This window comes from Phyllostomus hastatus, unplaced genomic scaffold, assembly GCF_019186645.2.
Source record: "Phyllostomus hastatus isolate PE091 unplaced genomic scaffold, TTU_PhHast_1.1 phas_contig_37, whole genome shotgun sequence".
NCBI lineage: Eukaryota > Metazoa > Chordata > Mammalia > Chiroptera > Phyllostomidae > Phyllostomus > Phyllostomus hastatus.
In genome coordinates, this window is record NW_025333867.1 from 2550041 (window position 1) to 2567476 (window position 17436).

Sequence of the window (17436 nt, forward strand, 5' to 3'; positions counted from 1 at the left end):
GCTGGCTTGTGACTTCTTCCTTGGTAGAGACCATGGGGTTTCCATCTTTGAATCCCAAAGCTCTAGTATGATACCTAATATTCAATAAATATGTTCTGAATTCATGCCTGAATGTATTTATTAACAAATGGTTGGGTGGTTAGATGGATGATTGGAATAAGGAATGAACAGGTGGTTGGAAGGCTGGTTGGCTGGCTGAATCATAGGAAGATGGCTGAATGGTAGAAAAGGTGAATGAATGGACAATGGGTTGACTGACTACTTTTCAATTTGTAGTAATATTGGATGCGTGTTCATAAATGAGTTTATACCTAGAATTCTGTGACTTTTAATTACCACTGAGTCTAGCACAAACTTCATTTCCCCCATATTTCTATTATACATGTGCACATTTTTGTCAGTTATACTACAGTTCTTCAACAAGTCTTGAAGTTAGTGTTAAATTAGGAGTCTTAAAATTCTGAAGAGATTAGAGATTTAAAGAGTGCACAGAAATCCAGAGGTTAATTTCACTGCCTACTCCCATCCCAGTTAATTTGCCATGGTACATGGCTACTTAGCCTTTTTTAAGCCCTTCATCAACAGTTTGGAAATTATTACATTATTCCTTTTACAGGTTGGTAAAGTAAAATTATTTGAATAAGCCCCACATATATTTTTTAAATATCTATCATCTATCTATCTATCTATCTATCTATCTATCTATCATCATCTATCTATCTATATCTTAGTTTTGCATGTGTTGTTGTTAAGGTTTGCTTGATATATCCCCCAGAAGAATCTTGTGGGAATGTAAGTATTGTTATCCCTCTTTAGTCATTGAAGCTATAAATACAAATAAGGATTGGTTCAGAAGCACAGAGGACTAACTAGCACAGGCAGAAGTTGGGATTCAGAATCTCTGCTGCTATCTGTGATACATTGCTTACTATTGCCAAATACAATTTGTAGAGCAACAATGTTATTCACAGTATAGAATCCCAGTTATCAAAAGAGTTGGGCTGGTTTTAAGATAGACATAGCAAATAGATTTTGTGTGGCAAATCCAAGTTAGTTGGTAATAGTTTCCTGGAGTACTGTGTTGAGAAGGACTCAGGTTCTATCTGAGCTACAATTGTTCAGTAATGACTGCCATAAATCAAGGTTCTCCTGTGAATATTTGCCATATATTTTTATCTGTTTTAAGACCACAAAAGGTGTTCATTGTGATAGGTTTTCATTATGATAGATATTCATGCTGGCTTGTCCACTGATTCACCTCAATGGTTCATGAAATCATTCATGAAAAAATTCTACAGATACTTTGCAGTTTCTAGAAGCTAGTTTTTGAACTAAATATGTAAATATTCTCCTTCCGTGAATGTGTTTAAAATGTAGAGAGAGCAGTGAGGAAAGCTAACTGTGACATCAGTACCCACCAAAGTCATTTTTTTGAAAGGAGAAATGCTTGTCTTCCTATCCAGGTGGATTATCCACTGCTATAGGAGGGTATTTATTGAGCAGTTGTGATTTGTAGTATGTTGTATTGAAAATTGAAAGCATTCACTTCTGTACAAATGCAAATACAATTAGATTAACTTTATTTTAAGCTTTGATTATATTCTAGTTAATAAGCACATGCTATGTTAAGCCAGTTTAACAGTCTAGCAAAGTACATTTAATTTTAAAATTGGATATTGGAAGGTTTGGCAAATGCTGGGAGATTATTCAATAGAGTTAGTATGATATTCCTGTGGGGACCAGCCACTCTCATGGACTCCTGGTGCTGAAGGCTCAGAAACAGTCTCAAAGGCTTGAAATATGGTTATGTAGACCAGGGAATTCCATCCTGGCTTCTCCCTCAGGTTTTTTTCCTGCTATTTTTTGTTTGTTAAGAATCACAATCTACTGATCTAACTCACACCCTAGGCATATCAGTGGATAATTCTGACCATAAATCAGTCTTGCAAATAAATACCCAGTAGTCATGTCTGTTGAAACCTTGGAGCACAATACAAATGATAGGACAGCAGTACTGCTGCTATTTGAAAGATGGATATTGCCTCTCAGCACCTGAGTGATGAGCTGAGGTCTCCACATGGTTGATGTGAAGGACAAGAGATAATTAGTGGCTGCCCACCCTCGCACACCTTTGGTCACTTAATCTGCCAGCTTGTCCAAATTGTTTGGCTTATTCTCATTGTATCTCTAAAAATGTACCTGGGTCTGCATCATTATACAAAGATGATCTCATAGAGACAGGTGAAGTATAATCACTAATTAAAGAGACTAATTTCTCATTCCTCTTGTCCCAAGCCAGCTGCATTACTTTCTAGTACATGCATACTTGCATTTTTATTATTTTTTTTTTTTACAAATTGAAGACATGACCCTCCACCTCCACAAAGACTACAACTCATTTTATTGGGATATTCACCTTATCATGGTGGTCTAGAATGGAACCTGCAATGCTTTTGAGGTATGCCTGTACCATAGCCCAAAAAAGAGTTAAAGTAAGGACTATTGGTCCCTGCTGATCAGACCATGGTGTGATATCTCCTATAAAATGCATCATAAAACTACATTATTTAATAGATCTGAGTTTCGCACCTGCTTTCTTAGCTCCTCTTAGGTGATTAAGTTTCTCACAAATGCAATTTGCTAATGTGGGGGCACATCTTCTCACAAGGTAAATCTGTGAAATTTGGCAGGCAGTTTCTTTGCTGCAGGTGCAAGATGAAAGACCTTCCCCTGGCTTTGCCAAGGAGATAAATGATGTTGTACTCAATCCATGGGAAAAATATTCTGACACAAAGGGCAGAACCTGTTTCTATGAAAGGAGAATAGAATCCTAGGGCTTGAATCATGTTCTTCCCTGATTTTGGGGGAGTATGTTACCATTAAGGGCTGAGTAGGGAAGCAGAAGTCTTATATGTGCCATGTATTAAGCGAATCCCCTTACTAAGGGAAGTCCTCTGATATTTGAAGCTGCAGCCATTTACGATGATAAATGATGACTTTCATGATCTATGAGAGCTTAATTAGGGCTTAATTAAAGCTAATGCTCAGAATCCTTTGGAAGGTAGAGCCATTACAAACTAACTTCCACTCTGAATAGTCTGGGTTTGGAAAGTATGTCTTTTCATTTACCCTTTGGTGCCCTATCCTATCCTGTCTGGGTCTTCACATCTAAGTTAAAGCAAGAGCTGCCTATTTTTGCATTAGAAATTCCTTAGGCAAGATTACAAGAGGCCAAGTGCCTGGTTCCTTTTCAGCCTCCTGTGCATTTAGACAGAAGGTTGTCTTTCAATCTGCAAATTCAGCTCGCCATACACATGTCTCAGGGAGTCACTGGTCATGCTGGCTATCAGCTTCCGAGGGCCAGAGACCCAAGGCCGACACACTTCTTCCCACTGCACAGTGGAGTTGGGCCGGATTTCACTGAAAAGATGAAAAGAGAGGAAAGGTTTTATTTCACAATGAGGTAGATCCAGTTTCATAGTTTGATCAAGAAGCAGTGAGAACACCTGATCTCTTCTCTCAGCTGATGGCAGCTAGAAGACTGGCTGGTTACACCTGTTAAAACCCAAATAAGGTCCCTAAGAAGGCTCTGCCAGGGTCTGCTAGTGACAGTCCCTCTGGTCATGTTTTTTTCCTCTTGGATGCATCAGTGTGTCTCTTAATATGTGTGGTCCATGCAGTGTGTGGTAGAGCTGGGCTGAGCCCTATGAGCTACAAGGTAACTGAACTCTAACTCGTTCCCAAGCCTCCTTGTCAATGTGACTGATATGCCTTGGCTCATTTTTTGGCTAATTCCCATCTGGGACTCAGCTCCTATCTAAATCCCCTGGGTGCCTTTACTGAGGTGCTGACATTCTGATTAGTTCTTACCAGCCCCCTTGGGATAGACTTTGTTCCTAAGGCCCAAGATCACAACCCTGCCTACTACCCATGAACTTTTGAGTGTCTGTATGCTCTGTGATTCATAATCCTGTTTCAACCACCAAACTGGGTCCTCTGCCCATATTTTTGCCTGTCCTACCTTTCTGCTCTTCATTTGTTGACTGTTGATAGTGGTCTTGGCATTCTCCTCTTCCTCTGCAACCCATGCTCTGAGGCCTTCCTAAGCTTCACGGCCAAGCCCACCCCAGTGCATAAATGAGGTCAGTAAGTGCTGGGGGTATTTAGGCTTCTCTGGAGTGCTTCACATATATCACCCCATACAGACTTTAAGAGATTATAGCAGGTTTAATTTGTATGATAGTCCCTTGAGGTAGATACTATTTGATACATTGTAGAATTAAGAAAAATGGAAGATAAAACACATGAAGTAACGTTTACAAGATCACAGATATGTTAATGGGCAGAGAAAAGGTTCAAATCCAGGTTTACCAGATTTCCAAACCCATGCTTTTTCTACTACTATATACTGTGTTTCATACTATGTCCTATAAGCAGATGGCATTTTGACCACTGTGCTTGCTTTTCCACATGTTAGATTTCTCAAGTAAGACAGATACCCTTTTATTCTGTACCAAGAGCTTTCTGCAAGTGTTGTCCTTGGAGGACTCCTGGACTTTGTTTGCCCTCTGACTCTCAGGGAGGGCATGTGCTGGGTGGCAGTATGGGACACTTGGCCAGTGCTTTTCTGTAAGAGCATCAGGGAAATGAATGGAGACTTCATGCATATTTTGAAAAGAGGGAAAAGGGATCTGATTATTGTCAGGGTGCATTGAGGCACAGCATGTGAGAATTGCAAAGCATGTAGACATTACTTAGTTCAATGCTTTCATTCCACAGATGAGGAGACTGAGATCCAAAAAGTCATACAGAAGCTCCCATGGTCACAGAGACCAACTGTCCAGATGATGGAAGAAGAGATCACACTGGGGGACATAAGGAGGGTGGTTATGTTCAGAAATGAGAAATGTGTTGTGTAGATGAATTCTGTGGATAGATCCATAGATAGGTAGGTCAGGGGCTGGAGGAAGGCACTTTTGTTAGTACCATGGAGGACCTGGGGAAACGAAGAATCTGGAAGTAAACTGTAGCTTCAGACTTGGGGAGGTTTAATGGGCTACAAGGAAGGAGAATGTTGAAGAAACATCAGGAATGGTTCAAGGGACTCATCTGCAAGAGCTCGCATTTGCTCTCGGGGGCTAGGGTCATATTGTATCACTTTGTTTTTTTAAGTATATTTTATTGATTATGCTATTACAGTTGTCCCATCTTTTATCCCCTCTACCCCCCTCTGCACTGAAACCACCTCCCTTTAGCATACCCAATCCAACTTAGTTCATGTACATAAGTCATACATATAAGTTCTTTGGCTTCTCCATTTCCCATACTATTCTTAACCTTCCCCTGTCTATTTTGTGCCTACCATTTATGCTTCTTATTCCTTGTACCTTTCCCCACTTTCTCCTCCCTCCCCCTCCCCACTGATAACCCTCTAGGTGATCTCTATTTCTGTGAATCTGTTCCTGTCCTAGTTGTTTGCTTAGTTCGTTTTTGTTTTTTTAGGTTCAGTTGTTGATAGTCATAATTTTTGTTGTCATTCTGTTCATATTTTTTATCTTGTTCTTTTTCTTAGATAAGTCCCTTTAACATTTCATATAAGAAGGGCTTAGTGATGATGAACTCCTTTAACTTGTCCTTATCTGGGAAGCACTTTATCTGCCCTTCCCTTCTAAATGACAGCTTTGCTGGATAGGGTCATCTTGGATGTAAGTCCTTACCTTTTACGACTTCAAATACTTCTTTCCAGCCCCTTCTTGCCTGCAAGATTTCCTTTGGGAAATAACCTAATAGTCTTATGGGACCTCCTTTGTAGGTAACTGTCTCCCTTTTTCTTGCTGCTTCTAGGATTCTCTCCTTCATTTTAATCTTGGGTAATGTAATTATGATGTGCCTTGGAATGTGCTTCCTTGGGCCCAACATCTCTGGGACTCTCTGAGCTTCCTGAACTTCCTCTAAGTCTATTTCCTTTGCCAGATTAGGGAAGTTTTCTATTATTTGTTCAAATAAGTTTTCAATGTCTTGCTCTTCCTCTTCTCCTTCTGGCACTCCCATGATTCAGATGTTGGAACATTTAAAGTTCTCCTGGAGGTTCCTAAGCCTCTCTTCATTTTTTTGAATTCTTATTTCTTCATTCTGTTCTGGTCAAATGTTTATTTCTTCCTTCTGCTCCAACCCATTGATTTGAGTCCTGGTTTCCTTCCCTCCACTGTTGGTTCCCTGTACATTTTCCTTTATTTCACTTTTCATAGCCTTCACTTCTTCCTCTATTTTGTGACTATACTCAACCATTTCTATGAACATCCTGATTACCAGTGTTTTGAACTCTGCATCTAATAGGTTGGCTATCTCTTCATCACTTAGTTGTATTTTTTTCTGGAGCTTTGATATATTCTTTGATTTGAGTAATTTTTTTTTTTGTCTCAGAGTGCCTGTTCCATAGTAAGGGGTGGAGCCTTAGGTATTTGCCAGGGCAGGGCAACCCATGTCATTGCCTTGTGGCACTGCATGCAGGGGAGGGGTCTAGAGGGAACAATGCCACTTGCATGGCTCTCTGCTGGCTTTCAGTAACTTCCACAGCTACCCACAAGCAAATTGGGCCCTTTCTGGTGCTGATTCCAAGGTGGGTGGTTTTGAGTACATTCTAGTGTCCTGTAGGTCTCTCCAATGAACTGTCCTGTGATGTCTTGATGTGCTCCTCCTCGGATCCAACTTCTTTGGGACTCTCTGAGCTTCCTGGACTTGCATGTCTTCTCCAGACTGGGGAAGTTTTCTTTCATTAATTTTTTCAAGTAAGTTTCAATTTGTTGCTCTTCCTCTTCTCCTTCTGGCATGCTTATGATTTGGATTTTGGAATATTTAAATTTTCCCCAGAGGTTCCTAAGCCTCCCCTCAATTTTTTGAATTCTTGTTTCTTCATTCTGTTCCAGCAGAATGTTTATTTCTTCCTTCTGTCCCAAATTATTGTTTTGAGTCCTGGTTTGCTTTCCTTCACTTCTGTTTCTTTGTATATTTTTCTTTTTTTCACTTTGCATAGCCTTCACTTCTTTCTTTATTTTCCTGCCATACTCAGTCATTTCTGTGAGCATCCTGATTACCAGTGTTTTGAACTCTGCATCTGATAGGCTGTGTATCTCCTCATCACTTAGATCTTTTTCTGGAGTTTTGTTCTGTTCTTTCATTTGGGCCATATTTCTTTGTCTTGGAATACCTGTTATGTTGTAAGGAACAAAGACTTAGGTATTTGCCAGGGTGGTGCAACCCACTTTGCTGTGTTGTGGTGCTATATGTGGGAGAGGCGTCAGAGAAGGAACAATGTTATTGACTTAGCTCTTACCCTGCTTTCAGTTACTTCCCCTGCTACCCACAAGTAGATTGAACCCTTTGAGGTGCTTCCCTGATGCTGATTCCCAGGTGGGTGGGCTTGTGTACATTCTAGAACCCTGTAGGTCCCTCCAATGGACTAGCTGATGAGACTGTGAGTTTCTCCTGTCTCTTCGATCCCCCACAGGTTTTTACAGTCAGAGGTTTTGAAACGGTCTTTTCCTGTGCTGGAACACTGGGTTGTGTGGTCTGTCCCACTCTCCAGTTGTTTCTCCAAGTATTTCTGCCTGTGAATATGGGACCACCTGGTCCTCCAGCCACTGCCTGGCCTACCCAATCCACCAGCCACAGCCTTTTCACATGTCTTCTTTGCCCAGGCTGTCCATTTCTGCCCCTCCTACCCACCTGGATGAATATTTCTTCTTTAATTCTTTGGTTGTTGGAGTTCCACACAGTTCAATTTTGGCAAGTTTGGCTTTTGTTTGTTTGTTTTTTTAAATTGGTTGTTGTCCTTTGGTTGTATGAGGAAGCACAGTGTATCTATCTACATGTCTATCTTGGCCGGAAGCCATATAGTATCACTTTATTTCTTCCTTCTGTTAGGGCCATAGACAGAGCCAAGGTTAAGGGAAAAAAATGGGGCCACATACTTGTGCTTGACCTATTCTATGTAAAGATGCAAAGTTGGAACCCAAAGATTTCCTCAAGTGTCACTGAAACTATATATATTTCAGCTGGCTGTGGGTGTATCCTCTGTGACAAAAAAAGGCTCAAATCCCAGAAATCTAAGAGATCCTTTCTCTCTTGTATCTGTGGCTAATAAATAGAGAAAGATATTGAAGGCCTTGAGAACCTCTCTCTTTGGGGCTTCTCCAGGCACTGACTTTGACACGGAGAATCTGCATGTCTCAATTAACTTGGTATTTGCTAAAGCTTTTTCTAATTTTCATTCCTTATAAATATGACTATATAAATATTTAAATCAGATATATAAAAGCCAAACTATGTGAAAAGTACCCACACATAAATGTGTTATATATGTATTTTTTAAACTCATTAAATTGATTTTATGATTCATGGTTTAAAAATCACTGACCTCACCATAGGTTTCCTCACCTGTAAAAGTCAGATACTGTGGAAGATTGAATAGGATGTGAAGAGTTTGTATTTGTACTGTGCTTAGAACTATGGTAAGTCATGGTAAATGAAAAGTGTTATCACCATAACTTTTGTGGTTGCTGTTTGCTCTGCTTGGACCCTCTGCAAAATAATTTAGAATAATAATTCTTATTGCCTGTATATAGAAAAATAGTTCTCCATCCTTAATTTATAGTGATTAATTCAATAGATATATAAGTTTTGAGATATTTATTTCTCAATAACTGTGCTACTTTACCCTGATCCACTCATTTTCCCTCCTCTGGTTTCCTCAAGTGATCAGTCAGAAATGTTTCAACATGCATGACCATGGACATGAACTAAGAGGAGGATTGCTGGAGGGAAAGGGAGGTACCAGGTGGAGGGTGGCAAAATGGGAAAAATGGGACAACTGTGTAGTATAAAATTTAAAAGAAAGAAAGAAAGACATGTTTCATGGAATAGTCAGTCATCTTTCTCAAAGATCTGGCTTAGAGCCATGTAATTCAGGTAAGTATTGGGTTGGCCAAAAAGTCTGTATGGTTTTTTTTCCATAAAATAAGACACATTTTTTATTTTCACCAATAATTTTACTGATTTTGGTTATTTTGAGTATGTTGGCTATCTCCCGTTATTGGCTTCTAGTGGGTAGAGGCCAGGGGTGCTGCTAAACATCTTCCAGTGCATAAGGCAACCCCACAGCAAATAATTATTTGGCCAAAATGTCAATAGTACCAAGAAACTTCACAAACCCCTTTTGACACATTTGATCAGTCACAGCACCTTCTCCATACACCACACAAATATATTTTTTGCATTTCAGTTGTGTTTTTACCTTTCTTAAAATAATATAGCATAATACACCAAAATGTTGCATATTTTCCTCCATGTTCAATATTAAAATGGCTCCACAAAAATTCACCAATTTTGATAAGTTTTTTAAAGTTCATGCTGATATGACAGCTCTCACAATACAATCTAACAAAATTATTTTGAATGAAGTTAAAGACAACTAAGCATTACTAGAGCCTTCTTATAATTTCTTATAGAAACTATAGTCTCTGATCCTTTCTTTATCATTTGTGTTACTCATGAATTTGTCCACATGGTGATATTCATCCCTGTATCTCATGCAAATATGTACAGTCATCATATATGAGTACCACATAAAGATACTCATAAAAGAAGATACACATACATGTCTAAGTATGCATTTACCTACAGAGAAGTAGATATAGAAAGAGAGAAATAAATCCTTTACCCATGTTGGTAAGTGGAGTAATACTGGAATAATCTCATTTGCCTGGAAGTAGATATGGTGATAAATGGTTCTCAGTAATATGCTGAGCCATCAGGATATGTTGGCCATTTATCATCTTGAACATATGCAGGCAAATAAGATTATTATTACAATAAACTGCAACTCTATGGTTTGTCCTCTGTGTGTCTAGCCCTCAGCTTTTATCCTACTTGAAAAACTCAAAATTTAAATCAAAATCACAAAGTCAGGGAACTTTTCTCTTGAAATAACTCCCTGAATCTGATCATCTTTTAAAGAGAAAAATGAACTGGGAAGATGAATTATTTGATGTCCTGGGACTATCAAATGCAGAAACTTGAAAGCTGAGAGTCTTTGGGAGGAAGTAGGGGAAGAGCAGGAAGGTAAGCCTTCTCAGAGTAGAGTTGGCTTATGCCCTAATCAAGGAATGAGACATGGCACCCACTGCCTTCCTTGTTCCTAGTTCAGTTCCCTGCTCATCAGGTCCCACCTTCCAGGCCCACTGTTTTTACTATGAAACCCTCTGCCTTCTAGGACCCCAGCAGGGGTGTAGGTGAACAGGTAGTGTGGCAACTCCCTCAACTATTCACGATGAGTATCCTGGAAAGGAACATAGTCTTGTGAAGTATTCTAGTTCTACAGAATTGCCCCTTTTAGGAGTCCAAGCTGTTACCTAGATCTGCCACTCTTAGATTAGATTTTGGCAGCAGAGGGCACACTGGCATGTTTCTAATTGGCTGGCAGTAGGGATATGGGCACTGGCTGGGTCTGGGCTTGGTTGTGAAGGTGTGTGCTAGAGTCAGGAGGAAATGGGTAAAGTAGTGCTCTTTCCAGAGTCCCAGATCCACCCTAGATAATACATATTTTTCGATTTTTGACAGCCTCTGAGAAATAAGGCTTCCCTGGTTTTGGAGAGATATACACACCCCTTCTCCCCCACTAGATGTGAAATCCCATAAGACACTGAGGACCTGGTGTCCTGTCTGTTACCTGTCTTCCAGAGACAAATATACTGAAGTAACTAGTTATAGTATCTTAAGCAGAGGATGGGTGGGATATTTGCCTTGTGTCCATGTAGGGACTAGTCTCTTTCACCCTTTCACTGATTAACTCCACTTTGTCCACCCTAATGAAAGATATTAGCAATAAACAATTCACTGGACACTCATCCTATTTCGAGCATTATACCTCCCAAATGGTGGGTCGTTGTACTGTGTGAGCATTACTTTTCCCTCTAACCCACAGATTGTTTCTTTTCATGCACTGGCTTTCGATCAATGTGGGATTTTTGGCATATCCCAGGTTTATAGGTAGCAGGAGGTTCTGGTACTCTCAGATGAAACGTGGGATTACTCTTTGAGAGAAAAAAAATGGATACAGCAGGGAGCTGTTTTGAAGAAGAAACATGTTTCACTTTGCCTGAGCAGTTCTTACATCTTATTCCAGTGGGAAGGTGTGAGGACGGGTGAGACCATCATTTCTGACAAAAGCAGGACTATTATTGCTGACCTCTCCCTCTAGCTGTGGTTGATTTCTAATTTAAATCTTTTTTCTCCTGCAACTTTCCTATTAGCACAGGAAGGTTGTTATGTTTTGTACTTACATATTTTAAAGCACTCAAATTATTTTCTCTGCTGTTTATTGCATCCACAAACATCAAGCATCTCTTAAACTACGAGAGGCAAAAGCTCTGAGCACTGTAATTTAAAAGAAATGCAGAGAGCCCTTAGTGGGCAAATTGGTTTTCAAAGGTGCCCCAGAAGGGGTGAAAAAGGCTTTGCAGTTGTCCCACAGATTGCAGAGCAAGGTAGCTTTTGTATAGTACATTGGGGGATATTCCTAACATACATGGCCATCAGACAGTTTTCAAAGCTTTCTACCTCCCTTTCTATTCTTTAGAAGGTCACCCCACAGGAAATTTGCTAGATTGATTGATGCTGACAGGGACTTATTTGTGGTAGAAATGAAAGTAATAAACCTCAGATTGGGATCCGTTCTGGGTGTCACACTGTAAGAGGATCACTGACAAAATAGAGTATGGGGGAGGGGGAGGGAGCTAGAACCACATTAGAGGCAAGAGGAATGAAGTCAGGGTAGGTATAGAGAAGACTCAAGGAAGATGTGACAATTGTCTGCAAACATTTGCAAGCCATTAGATGGAAGAGAGATGGGCCTTATTCTACGTATAGGTCCAGATGACAGAATTAGGATCAATGGTAGGATGAAAAGGTACAATTGTTTTCTAACAATTAGAGTTACCTGACCATGGAATGGTTCTTTTCTTGGGTGACAGTCCATGTCAGTAGAAGTCACAGAAGCTAAGAACTGTATGGCACAATCTGATGGTGTTAGGTATGAATGAAGCAGAGTTTCACTATGTTATTACAGAACTTGGGTTAGTCATTGGTTCACCGACTAGGGAACTAAGTCTACAGCATTTCAGGCTCAACTTTATTTTACTGAAAGCAATAGATCTAGAGAGAGTGCTTGGTTGGTAAAATCTGGGAGATGATGTTGGAAGGAAAGGATCCAAGAAAAGGAACACCTAAGGAATAACATAATAATTGATGCATAATAGGAACTCAATAAATATTAGTTAAATTGATACATAAAGAAGTATGATGGCAAAATGCTTGAAACTTAGGTTCTGCAATCAGTCACCCTGAGTCTGAATCTTGGTGCTACTCTTATAAGCTCTGCACCTTGGGGCAAACCAGTTGACCTCTCAAAGCTTCAGATTTGTCTCCTACTGAAGGGAGATAATAACAGTACCCACCTCATTTGGGTGGTTTTAGGGATTCAAAGATGGAAATGCCTATCAAACCAACCCTATTTTTACCCCAATTCCCACAGAAATTCCAGTAAGGAGGCAGCAGCTTCTCAGACATTTTCACTGGGAATCAGATGTAAACTGGGAAAAGACATATGGAGAGAAAATTCCCCAGAGCCCCACATCACCATCCCACAACCCCCAGCACATACCGGAACATCTTCCTCGTCGGTTTTATCAGTCCAGGACCATCCAGGCGTATCCAAACATTTTGCAGAGTTTCGCTTAAAGGATTGGTGAACTCAACAGTCACAACCATGTCAGAACCAACCATTTTAGCGCCACGGACCTGAGAAATGAGTTAGGGGAGAACACAGATCATTAGCAGCACATAAACATCTCTCTCTTCTCCTGTGTCCTTAACCACCTTCACTTCTGCTTCGGTTTTACAGTAGGATTATATTTTGGCAGTAGAACCTGTGTGATGAGGATAGCTTACTGCTTTGACTGGGAGATACCTATTGAGAAAATGATGGAAAATTACTAATTAGAATCACACTATTTTCCTCATTATAAAACCACCCTAATTAGAGCTCAGGTTAATAGCCTGGCTACCGGCTGCTCTTTGTCAGCAGGAAGTGGAAATGCATTTGGTGCAGCAACAGATTTCCATGGTGAGGGCAGCAGGGCCAACTCTGCTTCTGGATAAGGCTCAAGTTTCCTGTCAGGACTTGGGGGATTCCTGAGTTCAAGAAGAAAAATGCCCTAGGGAGCCTGTGCCTTTTCACTATTAGAGACACTGTAGAGAAGTATGTTCAAAAAGGGAGTCCTCACTGTTGAACTTGAAGAAGAGGAAGCTGGACACTAAAATAGTCAGAAGAGACTTCATTTACAGCTACAACATCTGAGTCCGGGAGGGTGTGAGGCTATTTGTGCATGAGTTTATCCATAACAAATCTTGGAAGCATCAGATATTTGGCAGGAGATGACAGAGTTCAATGCCAGCTTCAACACTTCCTAGCAGCAAGACCTTGTGACTTCCTCAACCTTTCTGAGACTGTTTCCTTGCCTCTGAAATAGACTGACACTTCCATGGGGTGATCTATGGAGAATGCTATTATTAGTAGTTGTTTTGATGCTGTGTTTCTCTGTGCCAGCGTTGTGCCACACACTGGGAGCTAGCTATATGCTTTTGTAACACCAACACAACATGCTGGAAAATGGCCTTTGCTTGTTTGCTTAGGGGCTGTGTATCCCAAATGGGTGGATCTCTATAAGTGCTAAGTAACTTGGGAACAATATAATAAAAGTTCTTCCTCATAAGAGAGGGATAGAATGAGATGATATGTAAAAAGCAGCTAGCACATTGTATAGCCCCTACTTTTTTGAAATGGCAATGCTTGGAGTAGTTTGTTTTATTCACCTTACATTCTACCCTGCTTTCTACTCCAATATCTAGCCAATGCCTAGTAAATATTTGTTAAATTAGGTTTACTGCTTAAAAAAATTTAATGGTCATTTGATTTTTCTATATAACAACCCCTTATTTCCCTCCCTCCCTCCCTCCCTCCCTCCCTCCCTCCCTCCCTCCTTTCCTTCCTTCCTTCCTTTCTTTTTCTTTCTTTTTGTAAAGTGGGAGATAACCTGTATTTTATTTTATTTAAAGTATATTTATTGATTATGCTATTACAGTTTTCCCAATTACTCCCCCTTTATCCTGCCTCTGCCCTGCAACCCCCAACCCTCCAGCATTTCCCGCTTTCATTCATGTCCATGGGTTGTACATATAAGTTCTTTGAATTCTCTGTTTCCTATACCACTTTTGACCTCTCTCCATCTATTTTATGCCTAACAATTATGCTTCTTATTCCCTGTACCTTCCCCCCTTTCTTCCCCTTGCCCTCCTCACTGAAAATCCTCCATGTGATGTCCATGTTTCTGATTCTGTTCCTGTTCTAGTTGTTTGCTTAGATTTTGTTTTCATTGTTTTTCTTTTTTTAGATTCATTTGTTGACAGTTGTGAGTTTGTTGTCATTTTAGTGTTCATAGTTTTTGATCTTCTTCAATTTCTTAGATAAGTCCCTTAAACATTTCATATAATAAGGGCTTGGTGATGATGAACTCCTTTAACTTGTCCTTATCTGGGAAGCACTTTAGCTGCCCTTCCATTCCAAATGACAGCTTTGCTGGATAGAGTCATCTTGGATGTAGGTTCTTGCTTTTCATAACTTCAAATACTTCTTTCCAGCCCCTTCTTGCCTGTAAGGTTTCTTTTGAGAAATCAGCTGGTAGCCTTATGGGAGCTCCTTTGTGGGTAACTGTCTCCTTTCCTCTTGCTGCTTTTAAGATTCTCTCCTTATCTTTAATCTTGGGTAACTTAATGATGATTACCTTGGCATGTTCTTCTTTGGGTCCAACTTCTTTGGGATTCTCCAGGCTTCCTGGACTTCCTGGATTTCCTGGAAGTCCATTTCCTTTGCCAGACTGGGGATGTTTTCTTTCATTATTTGTTCAAATAAGTTTTCAATTTCTTGCTCTTGGTCTTCTCCTTCTGACATCCCTATGATTCAAATATTGGAACATTTAAAGTTGTCCCAGAGGTTCCACAGCCTCTCTTCATTTTTTTGAATTCTTGTTTTTTTTTCATTCTCTTCTGGTTGGGTGTTTATTTCTTTATTTTGTTCCAAATCATTGAATTGAGTCCCGGTTTCCTTCCTATCACTGTTGGTTCCCTGAATATTTTGCTTTATTTCACTTTGGGTATTGTTCATTTGTTCTTTCACTTTGCAACCAAGCTTCATCACTTCTGTGCACATTTTGATTACCAGCGCTTTGAACTCCCCATCAGATAGGTTTGCTATCTCCTCATCACTTATCTTTCTTCTGGAGTTTTGTTCTGTTCTTTCATTTGGGCCCTATTACTTTGTCTTGGTGCACCTGTTAAGTTGTAATGGGGTGAGGCCTTAGGTATTCACCAGGGCAGGGTAACCTTCCTTGCTAAGCTGCACTCCTGTGGGGGAGGGGCCAGAGAGGGAACAATGCAGCTGGCCTGCAGGACTCTAGCCCCACTTTCCAACAAACTATCGTGTGAGACTGGGACTTTCTCCCACTGTGGCAATCCCTGTTGTAGTCCACAGTCAGCTCTGAATCTCAGTTTCCTATTCAGCCAGCCGCACCCGTAGGGTCTGCCACCTTGCTGCAGGTTCTCTCCATCTGCCCGTCTTATTGATCTGGTTGGTCTGCTTGACTATTTTTTTAATTCCTTGGTTGTTGGAGTTCCATTCAGTTTGATTTTCTGGCAATTCTGGTTGTTTATTGATTTTAGCTTGGTTGTTATCCTCCTTTTGGTTGTGTGAGGAAGTGAAGGGTTTCTACCTGTGCCTCTGTCTTGGTCAGAACTCTATACCTTATTTCTTTAAGCAGTGTGTGTAATACCAGAAATAGCATGTAGAAATGAACCTTTCTTATGAAAGGGTGAGAACAGTGTCCAGAGATGATGACTCTATAGTCAAGAATAGAGCTTTATAGCTTTAGTCTTTAAGATACAGTTTACGACTAAATATCTATGGGATCTTTCAACTCTGCAAGAAAATTAAAAATTGCAGCCAATTCCCAAGCCCCATCTCCTGGGGTGGGGTGGGTGGAGAATAGGTTCAGTGGAGTCTGGGTGGAGCAGATGGTGATCACGATGCTGATTATAGCAGATGTTACCAACACAGCCCAGAGTGTGGGCTAAGCAGTGTGTTCAGCATTTTAGCCCATAGTCCTCGGCCTGGCATGCATGATAGAATCACTTGGGGATCTTTAAAATTACAGGGGTCTAGGCCCACCCCCCAAAATTATATTAGAATCTTGGGTGGTACAGCCTGTGTACTTCAAGCACCCCTGTTGATTTCTAAGGACTAACTTAGAAAACTACCCCCCACCCCAGTTGAAAACTGCTGAGCAGACAAAACATTTGGAAAAGAGACTGAATTTTTCCTTTTTCTCATATGTCCTGACTCTATCACAGATGTTGGAGGTATGGAAGTGCATTATGATAATACTTCACATGATATGCTAGGTTTAATTCTCAATTGTGTCCAATATATTTTTCCTAAGTTGAAAAAAATTTTTCAGAATGCTTTTGCATTTTTAAAAGTACAAACTAAAGATAATATTTATAAAAACTGTAAATTTGAGAAAGCAGGGCTGCTTCAGAGACACTACTAGTAAAAGTATTTGCTCTGATCACTTTAAGTTTGGGGGGGGTGGGTATTTTGGAGCCATCTGCCTTCATCTGCATGCTTTGATAAGTCTGAGCACAAGTCCCTTAGGAAAATCTGACCCTTCTTCCACACAGACATACACAGTGACAAATATGAGACATGCACAACTCACATGTAGTTTTAGGGGAGTCATTTAGATAGACCCAGGTCATCTTTCCATGGCCCTCTGGGGCTCATGGGCTCCAGGTTGACAGTCATTTCCATACTGGTAAGCCAGCTCTACAGGAAGATCCTTGGGCTGGGGAAAGTCAAATACACCTTTCCAGGTCACTGATGAAAGTGATGGGGGAAATTAGGTTGTTTGAAAGGTTGGTCCATGCGTTTGGGTCTTCATGGATAGGTTTTAGATCTGAATATGATTAGAAAAGTAAGTATTCTCAGATAATTTCACATGTCATGCCTAATCAGTTTGCTTCCAGAGATTATCTCTGTAATTAGCTGCTGACAGGGGTATATAAATATTGACTAGGCTTTCCTGATGCTAGAGTGGGGAGGAGACTGGGGAGGAGTGGGAGAAGAACAAAAGTGGTTGTAGAATGTTTCTTCTGTGATTAACAAAGACTCAGCATCCATTTCCTGACATTTGTCTCCTGTACCCAAATTTAAGTGTCCTTTGCCTGACTACTGAGATGACAATCAGCCTTAAAACTCAAACCAAACCA

At 40.3% G+C, this 17436-nt stretch overlaps 1 protein-coding gene across 1 annotated transcript in view; it reads right to left on the bottom strand.

The window, feature by feature from the left end:
- Positions 1-1563: 1563 nt before the first annotated feature.
- The window catches only part of F13A1 (coagulation factor XIII A chain), a 187842-nt gene continuing 171969 nt past the window's right edge, over positions 1564-17436 (bottom strand). Inside the window, exons 14-15 of the mRNA XM_045841731.1 lie at positions 12719-12855; positions 1564-3420 (exon numbers count right to left, since the gene is read on the bottom strand). Of these exons, the coding sequence (XP_045697687.1) occupies positions 3267-3420; positions 12719-12855 (291 nt within the window). The 3' untranslated portion in view covers positions 1564-3266. The remainder of the gene's footprint in view (positions 3421-12718; positions 12856-17436) is intronic.